The 23,642-nt window shown below is 45.7% G+C and overlaps 1 protein-coding gene across 6 annotated transcripts in view; it reads left to right on the top strand.

Annotated features, from left to right (window-relative positions):
• The window catches only part of EHF (ETS homologous factor), a 41,350-nt gene that overhangs the window by 5,081 nt on the left and 12,627 nt on the right, over window positions 1-23,642 (top strand). For 3 of the 6 annotated variants that reach the window (XM_079103251.1, XM_079103252.1, XM_079103253.1), the window contains exons 2-4: window positions 15,495-15,594; window positions 19,544-19,789; window positions 22,105-22,167. In XM_079103251.1, coding sequence (XP_078959377.1) covers window positions 15,498-15,594; window positions 19,544-19,789; window positions 22,105-22,167 — 406 coding nt within the window. In that variant the 5' untranslated portion in view covers window positions 15,495-15,497. Of the gene's footprint in view, window positions 1-3,947; window positions 4,528-15,494; window positions 15,595-19,543; window positions 19,790-22,104; window positions 22,168-23,642 lie in introns of those variants that run through there. The other 3 variants (XM_079103249.1, XM_079103250.1, XM_079103248.1) reach the window with 3 other exon arrangements.

Raw genomic sequence — 23,642 nt, 5'->3', positions numbered from 1 at the left:
GACTACTGACAAGACTTGTGCCATCTTTTCAAGGTCTGTAGATTTGGCCTTAAATTCAGCCTCTACCTCAGTTTTGTCCACTTAGAAAATCAGAGAGCACCTAGTCTCTGTTCTGCTATCTTGACTCCACTGGCCAGAGGCTGTGGGTTGGGGAACATGGGTGGGGAGCAGATGTTGACTGCCATGTGTCTCGAGGGGTGGACTGTGCCTTCTTATAACTTGGGAGCAGTTGGGATGTGGTACTAACAGCACAGATTTAGAGTCAGAACACCTGGGTTCAAATTTGACTCTGCCACTGGGTATTTGAGTGACTTTAGATGAATTATGTAAGCATCTAAATTTCTTCATCTGGAAAATAGGGTTAATCTACTTCACAGGGCTGTTGAAAGAATCAAATCAAACAAAGCATGTGAAAGTACCTGGAAAAATGCTTGTGAGTAAATAATTTCAGAGAGGAAGTCAAGGAGAAATATTCTGTTTCAGCATTTGCAGTGAATCTCTTTGGGTGAGAGTTGAGAAGTTAAATTTAAATTCTGGGATTTTTTTTTTCTCCCCTGTAATGATCAACTCAGATTCTATATTGCAATCTTGGAAAAGAAATACTGTTGGTTATTATTATTTTTTCCTTACTGGAGATGGTGGGCAGCAGGGAAACGGGATGATCCATGGTAATGGGAACCCTCTGAGTCAAGTCTTGTTTTGAGCTGGTTGCAAATGACCACCCATGGTGGTCCTGGGGAAGACCTGGGGCAGCATGCAGAATGTTCCTGTCTTGATGTCTGAACATAGGAAACAATCCTCTAAGCAGCCCTCATGACTAATTGCAACTTTGTGTAACATGGTCCACCACTAACATTCAGGTCTCCTCTCCAGATGTCCACTGACCACGGCTGTAGAAAGCATTAACCTTGAACATTATAGAGGTGTTGGGGAAAAAAAAAAAAAAAAAAACCCAAACAAAAACCAAACCTATTTACTTGCCTGGACAGTGTAAGTTCTGCCTCTTGGTAAATTGTTCAACTGTTCTGACCATAGGGAAATGGTTTCAAGGAACTGAATTGAACAAGTAGTCCTTGCTGTTGGTAAAATAGCCAGAGTACCTAACCTGGCGTCCAAGGGTTTCTCAGTGTCCGTGGAAAGAATTCAGGGGGTCTGTAAACTTGGATGTGAAAAAACTAGATTACTAATTGCAATAACCTCTAATTAAAATTTGCTATTTTCTCTCCGTATAAATTTAGGCAAAATTCCACATTAGTATTAGTTTTACAATTATGATAATTACCAAGAGAAATGACAAATATTTTTCTATCACATTAAACTTATGGCAGATTTATTAAAATATTGATATCTGACATCTCAGAGGTTATTAGACTTGTTCTAGATAACCTTATATAATGTGTTAACAAATAAGCTACATGCTACTATATCTCATTTGTTTTAAAAATATTTTGATAATTGAAGTAACTGAGATGGGACCTACAGGCTTTCAACAGATTGTAAAATGAGTTCATAGTAAAAATAAAAGGCTTAGAAATGCTAATTTACAGCATTCTCTTGCACAGGGCTAATGAAATGACTACTGAAGAGCCTTAGCTGATAGTCTGTCAAATCAGGGGAATATGTTCTTCCTGCTTCTGGGGAGTCTTGGGGCTGTGGAGGGACCTTGGCACAGTGAGTATGATAATAATAGTAACAGTGGAGCTACGTCGCTCAGCACCTGCTGCAGGCCAGGTGGTTACAACATGTTCAATGTCATATTTTGTCTGAATCCTCCCACTCTTCTGAGAAGGCAGGTCAGGGGGCAGCCAGAGACAGGAGACGTCCCCACCTGTGGTGGTGACAGAGCCTTGGTGCAGTAAAGGGTAGAGTCGGAGAGGAGTGTGTGGCTTGCACAGTTGTGTAGACTTGGCTGTTATTGTATTGAAATTCCTAATAAGTTTCCAACAGGGGGCTCTGCATTTTATTTTTGCTCTGAGCCCTGCATTATGTAGCTGTCCCACCTCTGGGACTGTTTCATTGTGTGACAGATGCTGGGAGCCTGAGAAGCTGATGTGCAAAGCCCCCTGCACATTCCTACCTTGTCCATCTAACCAACCACCGGAGGAAAGCCACGTTCTGTTCAGGAGGGAATATTTGTTTTTGAGTTGGTGAATTTTATAGTTTTGTTTGAACTCCAAAGGTGTCTTCTGTAACAGCTGGGGAATGGCCAAGCCATTGGCTGGAGGGGATTTGATTCCTTGGACATTTTTAATAAGGAGTTGCTGACCTTCCTGATGAATTTTCAGTTTTTATTCTCCAGAGGGCTTGCTGCATAGACTAGTAGGTTCTGAGAAGCAGAGCTCAGTCTGTTCTGGAAGGGAAAATGAGAGCTGAGTGCCGAGTCTATGATTCTTACAGGAAGGCACTGAAAAGGAGACTGGGCTTTCTTGCCTTCGGCCATTAATGGTGATGTGAGCAAAGAGAAAACTGTTTTTGCTAAAGAGGAGGCACTCTTATTTGTGAGAAAATTCAGATGCTGTTTGCTTCTTAAGCAGCAAAGAGGATAATAGAATAAGACTTACATGGTCCCATTCATATTTTATGGCTAAATTTCCACAAACTGTTCCAAGGTCTGAAATAGGGTCTTGGACACAGTGAGGGTGGAAGAGGAAGAGAACTTTGCTAGATTCCTTTCAGTGACAAAAATCCAGGCTTCCTAAGTGACACTTCCTAGTCTCCCTCTGGTCAGTGTGGTATTCCCAGCACAAGCAGATCTGCCCTCAGGACCTGTGTGCCATGCTCAGTTATCAGCTGCCTTCCCAAAGAGTCATAATTCCTCCCTAATTTCCAGCAGGGATTTTTTCCCCTGCTGTTACTACTGTTCTTTTACCATCACTCATACATCTGAGGTGGCTTTGCGTAGCCACCTCAACCCCTGAGTCAATCTGGGACTTTGGGCAGAGGCTGGACTGAAGTTTTCTGATTTGTTTTGATTTTGGTGCTGGGGATTGAGCTTGTGCATGCTACACATGGGCTCTGCCACCAAGCTGCACCCCTGGAGCCCCAGACTGAAATTTGGATGGATGAGTTTGATTAGGTACCATTAGCATCTGGACTAATGTGCACTCAGTTAGAACTTTCATATTAGGGCACATGGATGGACAGGATAACTTCTACTCACATTTAGGGGAAACATTATGGGAGCTGTCTCTAAAGGACTTTGACTGTCCAAAGTACATCTAAGTCTAAGTCACATCTCCTCTTTAGAAATGCGAGAATCTATTTTCAAAGCTCTAAAATAGAATGATGTTGCTTTTCCCACCTGTCCCCCAAACACTTAAAATATATCCAGTCCAAATTCAGTAGAGGGAAGGGATCTAGTGGTGGGAGGTGCACAGGGGGAGTGACCTTGGCCAAATTATATTGTTATATTTTGTATCATGTGCATGTACCAATATGTATCAACAAATCCTATCAGTATGTACACCTATAAGGCGCCCATTAAAAAATGTGGGGGGAAAAATATATCCAGTCCATTTACTAGATCTGTGTCTTGGGTAAGTTGCTTAACTTCTCTGAGCTTCCTCATCTGTAAAATGGGGACATTCGTGCTTGACGTTTAGGGTTCTTGTGAGGATTTAGGGACACAATGCATGCAAAGCCTAACTCAGTTCATAGCAAATGCAAACAGTAGACACGGACCACCAATCACTGTCATGGTTTTTATTGTCATTTTGTAATCATACAATTTGTGAGCTTCCAGGTGGGTGGCTGATGATCTTCCCCTGACTCGAACGTCTTGGTCTTTCCCTGGGAGGAACCTGGACTCTCAAAATGGTCAAATCCATGGCGCTGGTCCATCCCAGCCCCTCCCTGGCTGCGATCCCCACCCCTTGCCTACCTCCACCCTTCGCACATTCCTGCACAGTTGGTCTTATTTATTTTTCAGTCAACTAAGGGTGTTGTTAAATCTTTTTCTGTTGCCTGATTTGGTTGGAGGCACTCCACTCCCTGCTCTGCTCCTGAGAAGAATGCCTGGGAGTGTTCAGCCAGCCATATCCCTCCCCTGGCGGATCACCCTGTTCTTAATGCTCCTGGAGAAGCTGCCTTCCGCGTCCTAGCCCCACGGCCGTGACACCCCCATTAAGCCAGTGGTCTAGTGGTAATGAAGGCCCCTTGGCTGAGGGAAGGCGGTGGAAAGTGACTTTTCTGGGGGGACGTTGGAGGTTGTTTATGACCGCTTTCTTCTTCCAGCTTAGAAAAGAGATGTTAAGAAGCTTCCTCCGACTTTGCGTGATGAGGGCTGGGCGATGATGCTATTGCTTAATTGGTGGTGTTAGTGATCTCCATTTGAGTGACTTGTTTGGCTCTTTGTGGCCCTTTTGGGCCTTTGCTTGTCATGTGATATTGACAAACTCATGAGAAACAAGAGCGCCACGATGCTTGGATTAGGACAGGAGTCACACCTCAAACTTCTCAGGCCTGTTCCTCCTGGGACCTCAGACCCCCTGGTAGAACATGAGCGAGTCTGCACAGCCTTCTTTGGAGGTAGGTGTGGGTAGCCTCCTTCCTGAGATGGGAAAGCCATGGTCCAGGGACTGGGGGTTTCAGATTATGCTCTCCGCCCAAGGATGGACACAGGACATCTGTGAGAGAGTTTAGACTGAGACGGAACAGGGGGTGGGAGCTGTGGGCGGTGCTGCTGAGTCTCTGCTTTGGGAGGTAACCCGTGGACCACACCTACTCCCTAAAGCTTATTGACTTTCGGAAGTCAACCATTTGGAAGAGTGTGGTTTGGGTTTCGATCACATCCCAGCAGCCCCTTCTGCCCTTGTTAATCTGATTCATGATCTGAGGCTGGGCTGGTTGGAGGCTGGCCATATCACTCTGCAGACCTTGGATACCCCTCAGTGCCCTCGTGGAACCAGCCAATGGAAAAGTACAAGGTCTTCTGACTTCTTGGCCCTGCCAGCTCCCTCGGGCCTATTTGATACCTCCTTTCATTCTGAGTGGGAGGGTAGCATCCCAACTGAAAGCGCATTTTTTCTTTGGTTTTTATAGGAAAAACAAATTGGCATGAATGCTCAGTAAAACCAGCTCAGGCTGTTTGGGCAGATGCCTTTCTTTGCTTTTTTTCTGTTTATTTTCCAACAAATCAATGCTTAACCTGTGTTGTTATCGGAGCAGTGCAACAGGTGCAAAAAAATAACTCTGCTGCCAACTCAAATGAAAAGGTAGGGCTTCTACTCTCTGGGAGGTGTTCAGAAGATAACAGAAGCCCCTGCCAGCAACCGAATTAACAGCTCTGTTGGTGGGTTTTATGTTAACAACCTGCTCCTAACCCTCCGACATATAAACACACCATTGTCTTGGAACAAGATGTTCAGCCACCCAGACAACCAACTGCTTTATTCTGCCCTGAGTGGAGATTGGCTTTGGCTGGGGTGGTTTTGTGAAACTCACAAGTATTATGCTGTCTGCCAACGCCAAGTCTTAGCAAGGGCATTCTGTGAAGGCAAGGCCATGGGGTTGCTGCAGAGGAGAGGACCAGTCCTGCTTTTTAAAACTAGTTGAAGTTCTTTGCAAGGTTGATTATTCCCAAACGCCAGAGTGGGTTACTCCGTGCTCTCTGCACCTGCTGGATTTGTCCCCAGTGGGAGGTGGGGATGAGCTTACACGACTTTGGAAAGAGCTGCCATTGTTTTGGAAGTGTGTCCTTGCTAAAGGTCCATCAGGACAGGATCGTGTCTGTGTTTTGTACACCATAGTGTCTCTAGCATCTAGCACGGTGCCGAGCATCCAGTAGACAGTTTATACATGTATATGTATATATATACATACATATACATAGGTGTCAATTGGACAGGATGAATAAATATTTGTAATAGATGACAGCATCTCTTAGACATAGTTTCTCTCCTCCGAAGGCTGAGATGTCAGTTTTCTTGGGTACCTTGGGTATGAGGCCCCTTCTCCAGGGGGGTGAATATATATATATATATATATATTTTTTTTTTTTTTTAAGGAATAAACTAATTTAATCAAGCACAACAGATTTACATTCATTAAATAATCTTTTGAAGGACTAAATAATCTTTGATGGGGACAGGATCCTCCAGGTAGAGTAATCATCATAGAAATCCTGTGCACATGCTGTTCTGGGGACAGGTTGCTTGTTATGCCTTCAACAGTTCCTATCTGTGAGTAACCAAACATTGCTGAATTTGACAATTTTGGGGTACTGAACATTAGGAACTTTGTATTCTAAACTGGAAAATAATACTGTAATAGGTTCTCCACAGGTAGATTGGGGCTTGAATTCTCCTGACTGAATCTTTTGTCTCTGACTTTACAAGAATTTTCTTGTGTTGATGGACATTTCCTTGAAGGTTGACGTCTCTTGGAGTTAGTTATGTTGTGATGGGAAATTGAGAAGCAAGTGAATCAACTCAGAGTGTTTAAGAATTTTTTAAGGCAGGTTCTTAGAAATGTGGACTCTGATTCAGAGGTGGGGGGTTGGACCCCAGAAGATCCAAGTTTAGCCCTTCCTTAGTTGGTGATGGTTCAGTGATCTGTGGACCAAACTGAGAAATAGCTATGTGGTTTCTTTAGTCAAGTAGGAAGAAATGTCACACAAGTCATCCAGCGTGCTTCCATCTCCACAGCTGTGCCTTAGTAAAGACCCACAAAGACCTTGAGGTGTGATGAGAGGGGAGGCCTGTGGTTTTGCAATGCCTTCTTTAATCTATCCTATGGCCTTCTGGTTTTAGAATAGCTTAGTTCGTACTTCAACTGCGGCTGGAGAGGGACTGTGAGGCCCTCTCTGGTCTCAGTGTAGGACAAGAGACACACCCACGCCAGGTAAGATAGCAGGGCTAAAATCTCTCAGACCTTCTCTCATGTCTCCCAACCCTGTCTCCATGACAGACTTTTAAAATTCTAATCTAACATGAATGCAAAAGAGATTTCTTTACCATCCATGATGTCCAGAGATCTTCAGGGGCCAATGACAATCTTGAGAGAGATTGGGACCCACAGAATACATACAAACTGAAAGTGGATGTGCATTCTTGGTAGAAGGAGAGGGTCATTGCTTCTCTTGAGATCTCAAAAGGCTCTGTGACCTTTTTAGATTCAAAGCTTGCCCTATTCTCTGTTGTCACATCTGAATGGGATTGATAAGCCCTACAGGTTATTTAAAGCAATCTTGTCTTTTGATCAACTTGGTGCCTGCCGCTGTCAGAAGGTTTCGTCTTGTCTGGGTCTGGCACCAAGAATGATAAAGATCAGCATATTATGTATATTTCTGAACAGTTTACAGTCAATAAGGTGTACCCATAATGGATTCAGACTTGTCATCCCAAAGTTGCATTATTGGTCATGAATATACTCGAAACCTCAGAAACAATACTTAAGATGTTGCCCCTGGGAACATGAAATGTCTTTCAAAACACATTATGAAGGTATGAAATGACCTGTGACGTAATCCCAAAGGAACAAATGCATTCCCCAAGCTTGATTCACATTTTGATTCATTTGTAAAAACACATATTCCTGCTTGTGTTGTATTCAGTTACATTTCCCACGTACGTGAATTTTCTTTTCTCTTACTTGGGAGTAGTCCTTTGAAATGACAGTCATATTGAAACAGGAAGTCAGTAAGCCGTTGCAACACCCTTAGGATAAATGCTGTGAATTCACCTGCTAGGAACTTTGATAAAGGACTGAGAATGTGGTGTGGCTGTCACCATTATGGCAAAAGTAATTATTGAAAAGACCTAATTGCTCTTCTGGCTGGAGGAGTGAAAACGTCCCATGGCAGCCAGTTCTGTGGCAGTTTGGAGACAAGGAAGAAGGCACGTGGTGGCCTCAGCTCTCAGTCCCCTGGGGTTGGCATGGATGCAGGTGCCAGCCCTGCTCAAGATCTCTCTGTGGCATGGGTCCCCAAAGCACCTTCCCTCTTGAAGTGGGAGAAGACTGTGCTCTTTGGCTTGAGGTCTAATCCAGGGCAAAACAGCTATAGACCAGTTTATTTCTCAAATATAAAATTAAAATAACTGTATTGAATCATAGGGGGAGCATGTGCATCGTATACATATGTATGTGTATATATGTATCTATATATATGTGAGTGTGTGTTTGTGTGTGTGTGTGGTGTGTATTTGTATGTACGCTTGATAAAGTTGTGAGGAGCAGCACAGGGAGAGACTGTGGTCACAAATGGAATGGAAGTGAGTGTCAGGATGAGTTGAAGTCAGTTTTTTTTTTTCCCCTACTGGAAAATCACCCTCTTCTCAGCAGAATAGGTAAGCCCCCAGGGCTTGTGGCTAGATGGTCTAAGTCTGAATTCTCTGCTAGCTCCAGTTCTTGCTAAGCTGTGTGATCCGGAATAAGTTACCTAAACTCTCTGATCCTTAGAAAGGTCATCTGTCAAATGATATAATGTCTCATAAACTTGTCGCAAACATTGCATGAGATAATGCGTTTAAAAATTATTAGCACAGGACTGACACGTTGTAGGTGTTCAATAAGCCTTATCATTGTACAGCATTCAATCCAGGGTCTCTGTAGCTCTACCACCGAGCAAAAGAAATCCTACTTTCAGCTGAGCATACCCAGGGTGGGGGCCACATTCCTTTCTCCTGGGAGGTTCTCCGCATATTTCAGAGGAGAAGGCAATTGAGCAGTTGTTGGCCTGGTTATGAGTCCTGATGTCTGGCAGAGCCACCTGGGTTTGAGAGCCAAAGCTTCGGCACCTGTCAGAATCCCGGGAATGTCTCCTTCCCATTGCTTTTCGGTCACCATTATCTCAAATCCCAGACCCTACTCTTTAGAGCAATTGAACAGTCCCTGTGAGAAGGGTCCCTGTAGGAAAGAGCAGCCTGGGTCACACTGCTGGGCTCACATTGCAGAGGGACTGCTCTGTACCTTCTCCCGTACCTGCACGTCAGTGGTAGCATGTGGGCATGCAAAGCCTGTGGTCCCCTGGGGCCTGGGGATGCGTGCCCTCCCCTGGCCCTTGGCAGAGAGAGGAAGTGGAGTGGGAGGGATGGCTTTCAGTCCCTTCAGCAAGAACTGTGCCCAGAGGGGGAATAGCCTGGATTCTGTGAGCAGGGCCCAGGACTTGCTGTGCATAGCTTGGTCGTAGTGTTGCACCCACCCACCACGTAGCCCCCAGGATCGGGGGTAGGGGGCAGGAGAGCGGGTCCTGACTTGACTCTGCCAGGCAGCTGGAATTGCGGAATGTTGTGCAGATGGTGAAAGTTTGAGGCTTTGCTTGAAATGAACTTGGCCTTCAGTCTTCTCCTTGGAGACTCGAAGAAATAATAACAGCAGTGGTTATTAATAGTATTAGAAAACCCAGCTCACATTCATTCAAAGTGTGTGTCCAATACTTTTCCAAGGGCATTGCAGTTATTTCATTTGTCTCTCAGCGGCTCTTTCAAATCATAATCGTTTTGTAAACGATGAAATTGAGGCTCAAAGAAGTTAAAAAACTTGTCCAAAATTGCCCTAATTAGCACATTGGCAAAGCCAGGGTTTGAACTGTGGCTGCCCAACTCCAGAGCCCGGCACTCCCCAACCATTACACTCTCCTGCCTCTGAGGAGTCTACTCCTACGCCAATGGTGTCCCCAAAGCCAGGCTCTGAAACTGCGGGGCAGATCTTATCCTAAGAGCTGACATTGATTCTGGCCCTGCCACATGTGAGGTAAAGTGCTGAGTAGTTTACAAACATTCCATTCACCTCCATGTCTTAACATTTTTTTTTGTCATATGGGGAAACTGAGGCTGTAGACAGGATACAGCTTCTCCAGGGTCAGCACAGTCACTGAGGTTCAGTCCCACGATTTCAACCCTTGCAGTCAGCCTTGTGGCTGTTGAGAGTTGTCCCTGAGGCATACAGCAGAGGGGAGGCTGAGTTGGAGCCTCCTTACAGTCGCCATATGTCCTGGAAGCTCAGATCTATGCGATTCAGTCTCTGTGGTTAGCTTTGTCCTCTCCTATGAGTAAATTTGCCACTGACCAGCACCAAAAACTGAGATGCTTTTAAACGTTAGGACCCAGCCAAGTGCTCTCCATTCATCACCTCCCTCTGCCCCTCACTGTGGTCCAGCTGATGTGTGCTGGTGACTGGGCTGATGCTTCTCTGGGAGGGAAGCAAACCTTTGACGAAATCCTGGGGAGGGCACAGGGGGCTGTGGTCTGTGGCGGCTGGCGCAGAAGTGGTCCAAGTCATTAGGCACCATGAGAGCTGATGTTCACTTGAAACCAACCATTAAAAAGGTGAGGGGTGGGTTGGGAGTGGATGTCTTTCCCACCAAGACGCAGGCTGTGATGACTCAGTGTGATACATATTTTCTTGCTACAAAAACTAGTCTTGGATCGGTTGAGCCCTAGTGGCCCATATTTTTTAGGAGAGCTGGTGGCTTATCATTTGTGAGGGAGTTGCTGCCTATGGTCGGATAGGTTCTGGCTGGAAGCCTGGCACCAGGTGCTTGTCTGTGCTTTCTCTGTTGGCTAGCACGCCTGGCTTCTCCTCTTCAAACAGTGCAGATTTTTGTCCCCCGAACTGTCACTCTATGAACTTCTGCACAAAGGGATAAAGTTTGGGGCAAACGTGAAAGTCCGGACCATCAGTGATTATTTCTTCCCATGAAATGGGGATAAGAGAATGTATAATGAAAAAATTCCTGGAAAATCCACATTTGATGTCACTCTTCGTGTTTGAAATAAAATTTAGTTTATTTATGTGCAGTTGTTAGTAGCCCAACTAATAATTTATACTCTATTTCTAGAATACATATTACCTGGGTAGGAACGGAGATGACTCCTATACCCAGTGTATTTTTTGAAGTCTGCACTCGTTAGGCAATTGCTCTTTGTGTATCAGGCACTGGACTGTGTGCAGACTCTGAGGCCTTGTATAATCCTCAGCAAGTCTCTGTGGCAGGGACTAATGCCATCTCTTTCCAGAAGAGGAAATAGCAGCTTAGGAAGGCTAAGAGTCAGCCTGAGGTGGCCACACCAGGAAGAGCAAAGCCCAAGGTACCTGCTTCCACGGACTTTGCTTTTAATCACTGTTCTCAACCAGGGGTGGTTTTTCTTCAGGGGACATTTGGGGAGAGAAGTGCTACTGGCATGTTGTGGGTGCTGCTGAGCATCCCACAATGCACAGGACCACTGCCCAGCAAAGGATTTCCCAGCCCCACCTGCTCTCCCATGTTTTCTGCAGCCCTGGTCACAATAGCCAAGATATGGGACCAATGGAGCTATCCATTGATGGATGGATGTGTGAGAAAAATGTAGTGTATATCATGATGGAAGATTATTCAGTCATAAAAAAGAATGTAATCCTGTCATTTGTGGGAATGTGGATGAAACTGGAGGACATTGTTTTAAGTGAAATAAGCCAGGCAGATACTACATGTTCTTATTCATTTGTGGAACCTAAAAAATGTGGAGTAGCGCAGTGGTCCCGAGAGGCTGGGAAGATAGGGAGGAGTGGGGCTGGGGAACACAAATACCAACGTGCAGTTAGCAAGGAGGAACTAGTCTGCTGTCTTAAAGCACAGCAGGGTCAAATGGAAACACTAATTATCCTGATTTCATCATTATGCATTGTGTACATGTATTACATTATTAGACTATATGTACCCCACAAATAGGTACAAATACGTGTTAATTAAAAATGTTTTTTAAAAGAATAATTGAGTCCCAAATTTTAGTTGTGTATAATTGAGAAACTTGACTTTTCACCACTCCCTGGCATGGTTGAGGGTCCCCCCCAGCCTCTGGCTCCCCTTCTGGTTGAGGATGGAGAAAAGCGAGTCCTTCTCCAGCTCCCCGGTGACATGCAGGGGCAATGGTTCTTACTTAGGCTCTGAATTCAGGAGCCTTAAAAGAAGGAAGTGTGTTACAGAAGCACTGTAAGAATGACTATTTAAAGAAGGAGAAGGGACTTTTACTGGGGGCCAGTCTTCCGACTTTAAACCCACTCCATTATTTCTCCTTTAAAACAGCCCTTAACCTTAAAGGAAATCAGTATTACCACCCCCAACCCTTCCCCTTTTTAACCTGGGTGCAAACCGAGGCTCACAAAGATGACCATACTCAGGTCACTCATGGGGCTGCAAGATGGCACCCGGATGGGACCTGAGCTTCTAAGACTCCCAGCTCAACTGTACATACTTGATACATGTTTAAGGGACATAAGGAGAGCTGTGCTGAAGGTAAAGTGGGGACCTGAAAATAGAGCATGGAATAGCCCTCCTGCTTTTTAATTAAAAGGGTCGCCTTTTATAAACCATAAAGTAATCATTCCTCACCATAGAAAGTTGGGAGTTGTATATGGGGGTGTGGGGGTGTTGGTTATAATGGGGCTTTTTTACAGTTCTCAAGGCATATTTATTATCCATTATCTCATTTGATCTCCTCAACTGTCCTGGGAGGCTGTTGGAGGACACATGTCCTCATTTTATACCTGAAAAACTGGACCTCGGCGTGGGGGTAAGACTTGGCCAAAGTCCTTCAGTGAAACTAGCCCACCCTGAGGGTGCTGCCCGCAGGTCCCCGCTGGCTCAGAGACGCTGACCTTCTTTGCTCACAAGCCTGGGGGAGCTCAAGTGAACTCTGACTCACTAAGGGTTAAGTCACATAAACTCTTTTATGAGTGGTAACTATTTAATGTGCCCTGTAAAAAAGGGCCCCTCGCCATGCTGCTGCTTTCCCTTGGAAAGGGGGTGCTGGCAGGGGGAGGGCCTGTGCCCACAGGTCAGGTCAGATTTTGGGGTGGGGTTGGCCATGGGGGCAGCTGTGACCCTGTGGTTGTGAAGGTTTCTCTGTAGTTCTGGATGCTTCCAGAAGGTTATGGTGAGAAATGCCACCTACTCTGAAGGGAGGAGCCTGTGGGCATTGGGCTAGAAGCTGAGAACTGACCTGAGACTCTTACTGATTTTTTTTTTTTTTTTGTAATTACTTGACAAGTTCTCCACGCAACCAGCTTGTGTGCTTGTCCGGTTACATTTTGAATTTGGTAGTGTTCCCATTTTGCAGGTAGGAAAAGTGAGGCTCAGAAGGTTTTGGGCTAGACAGGTTGGAACACAAGGTCATTTTGTAGTTAGCAGGGATCTGGATTCTGAGCCAATATCTCCTGACTCTGAAGCAGTAGCCAGGGTGCCTTTCCCCAATACCAGCCTGCCTTCTGCTAGTTAGGAAGCCATGAATATACCCTGAGCTGGCTGAGGATGTGGCTCAGCATTGTCCTGGGCAGGTCTTGCTCCCACTGAAATGGCCACTTGGAAACAGCCCTGCAGGCCATTCCTTCTTCCCCAGCCTGTGCTCCCAGGCTGGAGGGCCAGTTGATCCCTGTACATGGGCTGGGCTCAGAACTCCAGCCCTTTCAGGGTTAAACAGTAACCTTTCCACTGCTTGTGGTTGAGCAAATGCAGCCAAGGAGTAAGCCCAGCCTTGAGCAAACAAGAGCCGGGGCCCTGTGCCCCTCCCTCCCCCAGCCGCCCCTTCTGGGGACTTAAAAGGTTTCTTTTGCCTTGAAGTCCCCATACTGATTTCTCACCTTTAGGGCAATTGCTGTAGAACGTGGGGTGGTAAAATGCTCAGTTACTGTAAAAAAAGAGAGGAAGATTTGGCTTGAGTTGGTTTTTCTTCTCTGAAGGTGAGAATTGAAGAGGTTTCTAGAAGGGAACTGAAAAATAGGCATAGTCATCTTCTTGAAATTTTCAGATGAGAAACAGGCCCGGTGTTATTATTTCTGGTTCAGATTATCCAGAGAGGTAGTGACTTTCCGCACTATAACACCTGTCCTACTTAATTGTGTCCTACTTTGTGCCAAGCGCTTGAGGTACAGAAACTCACTTGTTCTCCAACCAATGTCCAGGTTAGATAGGATCATCTGCACTTCACCTATGAGGAAATGGGTTCAGGGAGGTTAGGAAATTTGTGTGAAGTAGTGCTAATATGAGCTGGTAGGAGGGAGAGGTGGAATCAACCCCACGTCTCCTGGGGAAACTCAAAGCTTTCCTAGGACATAGAAGCCAGTTCCCCTCATTTGCCACCCCAGGGTCCCTTCATATTATAATGCCCATCATTCTTGGCTTATCTTTCCTTCTCCACCTCCCACTTACGCTGGATTCAAGCCTAATTATTTACCAAGCAACAAAAATGACGATACTAGTAATCATCAACGTTTTTGCATCTAGTCTAGTTCAACCCTTCATCACTGTTCTGTCCCTGGTGCCTAGAACAGTGAGCGCCCAGACCTTCATTGGTCTGCTAAATATTTGTTGAATAAATGAATACATGAATGCATCTTTATGCTTTGCCCAGGCCCCTTTTCTTCCCGCCTCGGGCCCTACACCGAAACAGAGGAGTGAAGTTCATTTGGGGGATGGAGATGGCAAGGCTAGAATTACTCTGGGTCTGCAATTCCAATCTGAGGAAGCAAGATTTCCCCCAAACCATCAGAGACATTTCCATGTTGTGAAGTAATCAACTCCTGTCCCCACCTCAACATTTTATATAAAGAGCAAGTGACTTTTACAGCCTCTGGGGTTGCTCAATATCTTTCTGGAAACAGCCTGCTCTTTCTTTGCATGATAGCATCCACCCCTTTGGTCTATGATGGTAAGGGTGCCCATCTTTGGGGTAGGGATGGCCCCACTGCTGGACAATTGGAGGAAATATTCCTAAAGTACAAAATTCTTACATGGTTTCAAGGCCCATGGAGGAAAGTTCTTTTCCTGCGTCTTTAACTGAGAAAATGATCCCATGAACTGAGGAAGTCAACTTGAGGTCAGCTTGAAAGCCTGTTGAATTCTGCAGATCTCTAACAGGAGAAAAGCAAGTCAGAACTTTTACCAGAAAGGAAAAGAATTAATGTTCTTTACCAGAAATGGGTTGTGCCTATTAGATAACCCAAGTGATTTCCGATATTATCTCAAAGGCAAAATATTTAAGGAGTTCTACTAAAATATGGAGGACACTCTTGGACCCCCAGCCCGTCCCTCAGCAGGTATATGTACTAAGGAAATGAATGTTTCTGGGTCTCCAGGTGCAGGCTGCTTGGGTGTGGGGACTCGTGAATGTCCGGTTCAGAGTTCCTGCATAGGCGCTGGTTCTGAAATTTCACTGACTGAAATTCCACTTTAAATAAAATCTCTTTGGCATTTTCACTTCTGTTAAAAAAAAAAAAAAACTTGGATGCTGTCCAGACTTGCCCTGGGAGCAGGTATTGCTTTTCTCCTGTTTCATTCCTGATCAGAGATTATTCATTTATGAATGGGTGGCTGTAAAAACTTGCCTCATGCATATGAATATCGAACCTGGAAATTTTTAATTGCCATGAGTTTTGCTTTTACTGCAAGGGCTGTGGCATTGGGCGGGAGGACACATTCTTTCCTTTTTTCTTTTTCTTCCTAAATTAACTCTCTGATCTGCACCCTCCAATGACATTTGTCCAAGAGTCACTGTCTGAATGGCCTTCTGCTCCCCTTACAGATCATGATTCTGGAAGGAAGTGGTGTAATGAATCTCAACCCCAGCAACAGCCTCCTCCACCAGCAGCCAGCCTGGACAGACAGCTACCCGACGTGCAATGGTAAGGGGCCATGTGGGTGTGGGGTCACTGCTTAAGGGCATTCTCCCTTTGCTTTAATTCCCCTCTCAACTTGATGTTTGAAAACTGCGGATTTTATTCAACAGAGGACATGAATAGCAGAAGAAATGGAGAAAACTCTTCTTGTGTGTATTGGTGCTGGGGATGCAATCCAGATCCTTCTACATGCTGAACTTGCACTCTCCTATCCCCAGCCCTGAAAAAACTCTTAATGCTGAAGTTCTCTGTAGGTTCTCAGGGCTCCAGACAAAAGCCCATTTGAGAAATCCTACTGTCTCCTCCCAGCATGCAGGGTTCCAGGTTGGCAGCCTGGCAGTGACGGTGGTAGAACTGCCCAAAGGGAAGACCCCCTGTTGAAGTTCAACAGTGTTCTGTTGGGATAGCAAGCTAGGATGGGGGAGTTTTGTGTGTGTGTGTGTGTAGGTGGAGAGGCGTGGAGGTTAGGGGTTAGGGAGGAGGGGATTATAGCAGTTTGTCATTTTGTTCATCTTCCAGTGGCCTTGCTGAGTAAAAGGAGAGTAATTGGTTAGAAACCAGGTGCTCGCCTTTAGCGATTTAGTCTAGCACACAGTGATCGACAGAGGGAGAACCTGATGGTTAGGCTTGCAGAGGGTGTGGTGGTCAAGCCTGCGGCTTACTGCAGAATTTGGAGAGAACAAAGTTGCTCAATGAAAGACCTCACATCCTGCAGTATGGGTGTTCCGTTGAAGCAGGACATGGGGCGGGCAGGGCACTGGACTTAAGGGGCTCTGGGCACCTGCTGCTAATCTCCCCACCAGAGACTCTGCTACTGGTTTGCCCTGGAACATGGACACAACCTGTCAGTAAAGCACAGTCTGAGAGGCAGGAGTGGAAAGGTAATAGGGGTGGTATTCTCTCAGAAGCAGCTGGTCCAAACGGAGTTCCACCTCTTTTAATTTGGAATCCCAGCCAAAAAATGTTAGAAACTGTGAACAGGTGACCTTCTCTTTTGATGGCTAGTCCCACCAAACTGCTGTCCTTTCCTGGTAGTGACATTTTTTTTTTCTGTTGCAGGTTTTAGATCCCCTGTGGGGACCTGGAAGGAAGCTTCCAAATAAAACATCCCCAGGTCCCTGGATCCTTGATTAGGACAGAATGTCCTCCTGTTTGCTTGGTAGAAAACTGGAGCAATGTATTAGCAGGGAGTAGAGTTTAGGGACCACTTTTATTTCTTAAGTTCCAGAGACCCCCAAAGAAGGCCACACTCTTTATTAGTGTCGAAAGTGAGCGGAGGGCCAGCTGAATGACAGGGGAGATCAGGACTCATTGAATTTTCAGAGTTTCTCCTGAAATTCAGGAATCTGATGAGTTCTCTGCTTACTTATGTATCTTCCTAGACAACTTCAGACAAAATTCTCGGATTCTTCCAAGTTTGAACAGGATACAATATTAGCACCTCTTCTTTAAACTAGACCACATTAAGTTTGCAGAAGAGATTACTCCAGGTCTGTCATTGGGTTATTGAAAGTTGTTGTCTTTTGTTGGCAAATCCAGGCCTGTGCTGTCATGGCAACACAATTATTTTAGGGGGAAACAAAAGATCAGAGGTTTGGAGAGTTACAAAAAATATACAACCCATGCTTGAACACCTGAATTTGTGAGACACCAAAGTAACTGGGGAACATGGAAACATCTAGTCTAAATTCTCTGTTTTTTATATTTGGAAAAAGTTCTATATACCCAGATTTTGGACTTGATTTCCCCCCATCCTTACTCCTACGCCTACAGTTGGCCTCCTGTTTCGGGCCCAAGCTGAGAGTCTAGCTCTGCATTTGTTTGGCTATGATGCACAAGGAGTGAAGCTCACTCTGCGGGTGGCAGATATTCCCAATGGCAGTTACCTCTGTGCCCTAAATGATCTTGACTGTCTGCTTTTGTTGCTTCTGAGGTCAGGAAACAGAGGGTGGATTCTGAGCGGAATGAGAAAAACTGGAATTGAGTCAGAACATCCATCCCCCTTCAACCTGTCCTCTAGGGGTGCAGTAGATTGTTAAGATGCAGAAACTCAGGCCTCATCCCAGATCTACTGAATGAGACTCTGCATTCGAGCAGAGGGCCCCTGTGATTCACGATCACATTAAAGTTTGAGGATTGGTCCTCATGACTTTAAAGGAATAGTTAGAGGCAGTTTCCTTGCAAATGCATTCCCCCCTATTGGTCCATGTCTTGATTTTGTGTCCTGTTCAGTTGGATTTCTGCTTCTTCAGCTTGGGGTGTAATAGCATCTGTTCCTGGCTCCTGCCCCTCCTTGTCTTTCTTGGAAGAGAGAGTCTCCTCTTGTCCTCTGTTTTCAAGAGGACTGTGAGATCTCTCAGCCCTGTCACATGGCCCCAGAACTGACTCTCTCTTCTCCAATCCCAGTGACTTTGAGTCAACCACATGATCTTCTCTTAAGTGAGCCCGGCAGAGTCGTGCACCTAGATGTTCAGCAAATCACAGGCTCAGCTATATTTATTGACATGAATACACTCTACTGCTTCACTGTATCTGAACTAATCATCTTTAAATGTCCTGCACAATGTTTCCAACTCCTGCATTATTTCTTCTTCTGGCAAAAATTCCACTGAATAAATATATAGTGTAACATGTTCTATGGCAAGGGGTCTGAGCTAGTCTTTATAGGAGATATGAACTGAGGAAAGCAGAGTCCATGACCTTGGGCATACAATTTGCAAAGAGGAGTAAAACAGTCCTCAGAGAACTATAAAGAAAAGCAGAACACGACAGATGCCATTTAGTGAAATACCAAGCATGTCTCTGGGAGACCCAGAGGACAATGAGCCCCTGCAGTAAGTTGCAGGGATGGTAATGGCTTTGTGGGTGATTAGAGTTTCAAAGATAGGAATCAACAGGAACAAGAGGTAGAACAAAGGGGATTGAAAGAACTGGACAGAAAAAAGATGGAAGTCACAGGTCCCTTGAAAAATAGGGAAGACCCTCAATACCTGGCTTGTTTACTAGTTTTATACCTGGGTACATAAGATGCTGGAGAGCTACTGAGGGTAACTGAGCAGGGAAGTAATGTGACAGCAGCTGTGGTAACCAGTGGGAGCAATGAGGTGTCAGCACATTAGCAGATTAATTATGGGGACCACTTTTGGGAGAAGCAAAGGCCTTATAGCAAAAAGAACCTTAATTTTCAGCCTCATTGTTGGTTTAAAATGGTCTGAGATGGGGGGGTATATGTGTGCCTGCATGTATGAATATATGTAAGAGAACAAAGCGGGGAGAGAGAAAGAGGGAGGAGAGGAAAAATAACTATAGTCAACCCTCTAAATTTGAGGGTTCTACATTTGCAGAATCACCCAACCTTAAATTAATAAAGGTCTTTACTGAATATATGCAGACTTGTTTTCTTCTCCTCTTTCCTAGAAAACACATTGTAGCAATTATTTGTATAGTATTTATGTTGTATGAGGGATTCTCAGTAATCTAGCAATGACTTAAAAATGTGGGAGGAAGTGTGTAGGTTATATGCAAACATCCTGGCATTTTATATGAGGGATTTGGGAGTTTGGGTATCCATTAGGAGCCCTGGCATCCATTTCCTATGGATATGGACAGACAGAAGTGTGTGGGTGTGGATAATAAGCTAATAAGTTGCTGAAACTATAGCAACGATTTAGCTTTTGTGGCATTTGGGGGGTGGGTGGGGAGTGAGCTCAGAGCACTTGAGACCTCACATTCTTGTCTACATGAAGTCTCTGAGGCTAAATGACAGCCCTGCCACAGTTGGGGAAAAAAACCACATTTTGCTCCGTCCAGATCCCATCACTTGTTCTGACCCCCAAGCTGATGCACAAGGGCTTTGGTCATGTTCCCGAGACATCTGCCGGCTAGCATCCCTGTGTCTGAGCCTGTGCCCAGGAACAACCAGGGGCCACTCACAGGGCCAAATCTTGTTTTTCAGTATCCAGCGGGTTTTTTGGAGGCCAGTGGCATGAAATCCACCCTCAGTACTGGACCAAGTACCAGGTGTGGGAGTGGCTTCAGCACCTGCTGGACACCAACCAGCTGGACGCCAGCTGCATCCCATTCCAGGAGTTCGACATCAACGGGGAGCACCTCTGCAGCATGAGCCTGCAGGAGTTCACCCGGGCGGCGGGCACGGCGGGGCAGCTGCTCTACAACAACCTGCAGCACCTCAAGTGGAACGGTGACTACCTCTCTCCCTGCCCTGCTGGGAGGCAACTGGGAAGGGCCGAGGTTTCGCAGCTGGCTGGGCTCTTGTGGAGACCACAACGCATGGTCTCACCTCCAAATTACCATTTCCCGAGACAGGGAATTAGAAGGGAGGTGAGAGGACAGGAGTGAAGCCTAGGGCACAAATCACGTCTAATCCCTTCTAAACTCAAAGTGATTTAATTCTCTCCTTATATTAATTTTCAGGGAGACAAGAGTTGGCTGGGTACTTACATAATACTTACTACCCCTAGATAAACTTCTCTTTTACCTTTGCTAACAGAGTTCAGCAGTTTATTCCCATCTATTTGCTTGTTAAAGACCATCACGATTACTTAACAAAGAAACAAAAACCCTTCTAACTTAGGTTGTTAAAATAGGGGCCTAAGCTAGTTAAGAAGATATAAGAAATTAGATCTGCATGTTTGGGAGCGGAGAAGCTTCACAGTATTTCAGCAGATTCTTAAAAGCTCTGTAAGAAACAAACAAACAAAATGTTGGAATGAGGGGCTGGGGAGATAGCTCAGTCGGTAGAGTGCTTGCCTTGTAAGCACAAGGCCCTGGGTTCGATCCCCAGCACCCAAAAAAAAAAAAAAAAAAAAAAAAAAAAAAAAAAATGTTGGAATGAAAAAATAAAGTTAGAATGAATTATTTCTGCAGTGATTTCTGGAAGCAATGCTGCCCTATAGTCTCAGGTGTCTTTCCCAAGATGTCATTGCAAGATACAGAGGCCACCACTCCCAAAGTTGCCCACTGCTGGTGGCTTATTCACACACGCACATTCTATACTGACTTGTAAGACCCAGCAGGGCATGTGACCATTTTGCAGAATGCTTTTGACATTGGCATAAAGTTCTCCTGATAGTGGCTGTCAAAAAACAGCCCCTCTGAGAATTACAGACCTGTTGGAATCTCAAAGGCTAGCGAGCTGGCTCGTCCACAAGGGAAAGGGCACTTATGTCTTAGGAGAACCTGCATTTTCAAGTTACTAGAGCTCAGGAAATGGAGTTCCAGAACTCTAAGGCAGAGTCAGACCCTGACAGCCAGCCACGCAGAGGAGCAGCCGAGTCCAGCTATGCAGCTGGCAGCTGGGGCGTCCATTTTGAATGACCTCATTAGGTGCCCTGGCACTCCCTTCTTCTCACCCACCTCACCGCGGTGGTTGCTCATGTTTCTTTTACTAGAACCAAACGAAACAAGGCTCTATAAATAACCCCCAGGAATCTTCAGAAAGAGCAGGCTTATAATTGAAGAATTAAAAATATTTACCTCCCCACCTCCAATTAAGTCCACTCCTTTAAAGCTTTGCTCTGATTGAAGCCTGAGGCAGGGAGACCTTGTGGCCATCTTTGACCTTCCGTCTTTGACCTTCCATGACTTGCTTGGTGTCCCGCAGGCTGCTGTCGCCTCTGAAAGCCTAATGGACAGATCTCTCCCCCTTGTTTTGTTGTATGCTTTTTAGCAGGTGTTCTACTAACATTTATTGAGTATTTACTTACATTAGGCACTCACTCAATGACCTTAGGACAGACTAAATATTGTAACCATGTTTTAGATGGGAGATATGAAGGTCAGAGAGGCTAGAGGCCTGACCTGTACTCTGAAATAGTCAGAATCTGTCTGGAGAGAAAAATTCTAGATTCATTTGCATGTATGTATGCTTTTATAGATGAGGCAGCATGAGAGGAGTTTCAAGCAAACACAGGAGTATGTGGTGGTACCACTTGTCCACCGGCTGAAGGCACAGACAAGGGAAGACTCACTTCCTCTTGTCCAGATGTATCTCCTACGTTGGACTTAAGGCCAAAGAAAAACCAAGCCGGTTAAAGTAAAAGGACTTTGCCTATATTCTCATTTTCATTTCATGTCATATTTTAGTATGGGAAAATATCTTAGAGGTCATCTAGTGACTCTATCTGGTAAAATTTCCTAAATTCATGATTAGAAAACAGAGACCAAAAAAAGAGAACGACTTCCGACTGGGAACGAAAAAATTGATCTTCTGACTTGTGAAATTCTAGGTTCACCATACTGGATGTCTTCTCTCTATAATGTCAAATAATGCAATTAGATATGGGTAACCTAGACTGATGATTTTGTGGGGCCAGGGACAAATTCCTGACTTAAGTATGCTGAGGCTGCGAGGGAAGCCCCCTACAATGAGCAAACCTAGGTGAGCAGATAGTAAAATGGCAGAAGCTCTTCAGAGAAGCCAGCTCATCCTTATTTAAGCATCGAGTTTTGGCTTCATCTGGGCCCTTTCTGACTTTCCCATTCTGTCCTTCACAGGTCAGTGCAGTAGTGACCTGTTCCAGTCCACACACAATGTCATTGTCAAGACTGAACAAACCGGTGAGTGGCAGCAGGTTCAGGGAGCCAAGTTGGCTAGGCAAAGCCCTGGGGAGAACAGCTGGGAGGGAACACGAGAGAGCGTGGGAGGAAGTGTAGGCAGGAGACTCAGAGAGGCCACTTTCCTGCCTGTCTCCAGTGGGCCAGCCTCATTCCTTGGCCCGGGAACTGGGATCACCCCCCACTCTTTCTAATGTATCTACCTATGGGCCTCCATTCTGCCCAGACTTCTCTGCTTCCTGCTACAGGTCAGCCCAGTAACTGGGGAAACACAGATTCTAAGATGGGCTTCCTCCCCAGAAATACAGTAAGGCGATTGGACTTGGCAAGTTCAGAAAAGCAAGGCAAGGGAAGAGGAAGGGCCGATGTCGCCTCTTCTCCCCTCCTCCCTGGATGGTAGGCACTTCACCAGAAGTAGGGGAATGCTGAGTTGGCAGTGTGCTTAGTGTAGTTTCTGGGCCCTGGGGAGCTTCCCTGGGGACGACCAAAGGCACCGTGGTGACCAGTTCCTGCCTTAAGGACACTTTCACAAGAGATGCCCTGGGCTCTGAGCAGAGGCTACAGTCCTGCAATATCTATGTTCCTTTTTGTCCCCTTTCCTCTGTCCTAAATCTCTCTCCTGGAGGCTTTCTCCCCCAGTCCACCACCACGATAAAACTGTACAGGTGCCTCTGCTCCCAGGTCACTCCTTATGTCCACATCAGGGAGATTGTGAGCCACGTGGGCTGACCAAGTTTGACACAGGCCTCCCTGACGGTTGCGTGCGAGTCACCAAGGACAGAATTTGACCTGGGGGTGATTCATGAGTCACTTGGCACCAAAATTAGCCCATGCAGTTATTTACTCTTTTATAAGGGGACTGGTCTGCCATTATTAAAGAAAAAAACAATAGCTGCTAAGCATGTTAATTAGGCCTTTTTAGCCCCGCCCTCTCCCTGCAGACTGGGGGAGGGGTTACCCAATGGTTTGGGCAGACCCAATGGTCTGCCCCAGAGACGACCAGGGCTTGGCTAAGAGGCTCTCCCAACAAGCACAATGGGCCCTCCTGAGGACCCCTCTAGAGGAGACAGGGTGATATTGGAGAGGTCCCAAGAACTTGGTAATCCCTCCCTGACCATCCAGCCATTCTTGTGTTGCCAGTTCAGAAAAGCTGAGCAGAAGGGTGGGGAAGGTCCACCCTGGGAGGAGGGGACAAGAGGCTCCTGGAGGGGCCAACACCCCCAAACCTCTTTGGTTCAGTTTGTTTTCAGAGACAACAACAACAGGTGTATGAGGTGACCCAACAAGGAGAGAGGGTGTAACCCCAAGAGATTGGGCTTGGGGTGCCCAAACACGTAGCTATTAGTTCAAACACCAGCTAAATCCCTATGTCGTAAACAGGCGGACTTAGCCAGTGAGTCAGGTTTTATACCGTTTATGCTATAAAAACAAAATGACACTGGACCAGTGGCTTACCACCTTGGCCTTACAGCTCAGAA

The sequence above is a fragment of the Sciurus vulgaris genome (assembly GCF_902686455.1).
Source record: "Sciurus vulgaris genome assembly, chromosome: 11".
NCBI lineage: Eukaryota > Metazoa > Chordata > Mammalia > Rodentia > Sciuridae > Sciurus > Sciurus vulgaris.
Note: the sequence above shows the minus strand (reverse complement) of the source record. Positions and strands in the feature narration are given on the sequence as shown.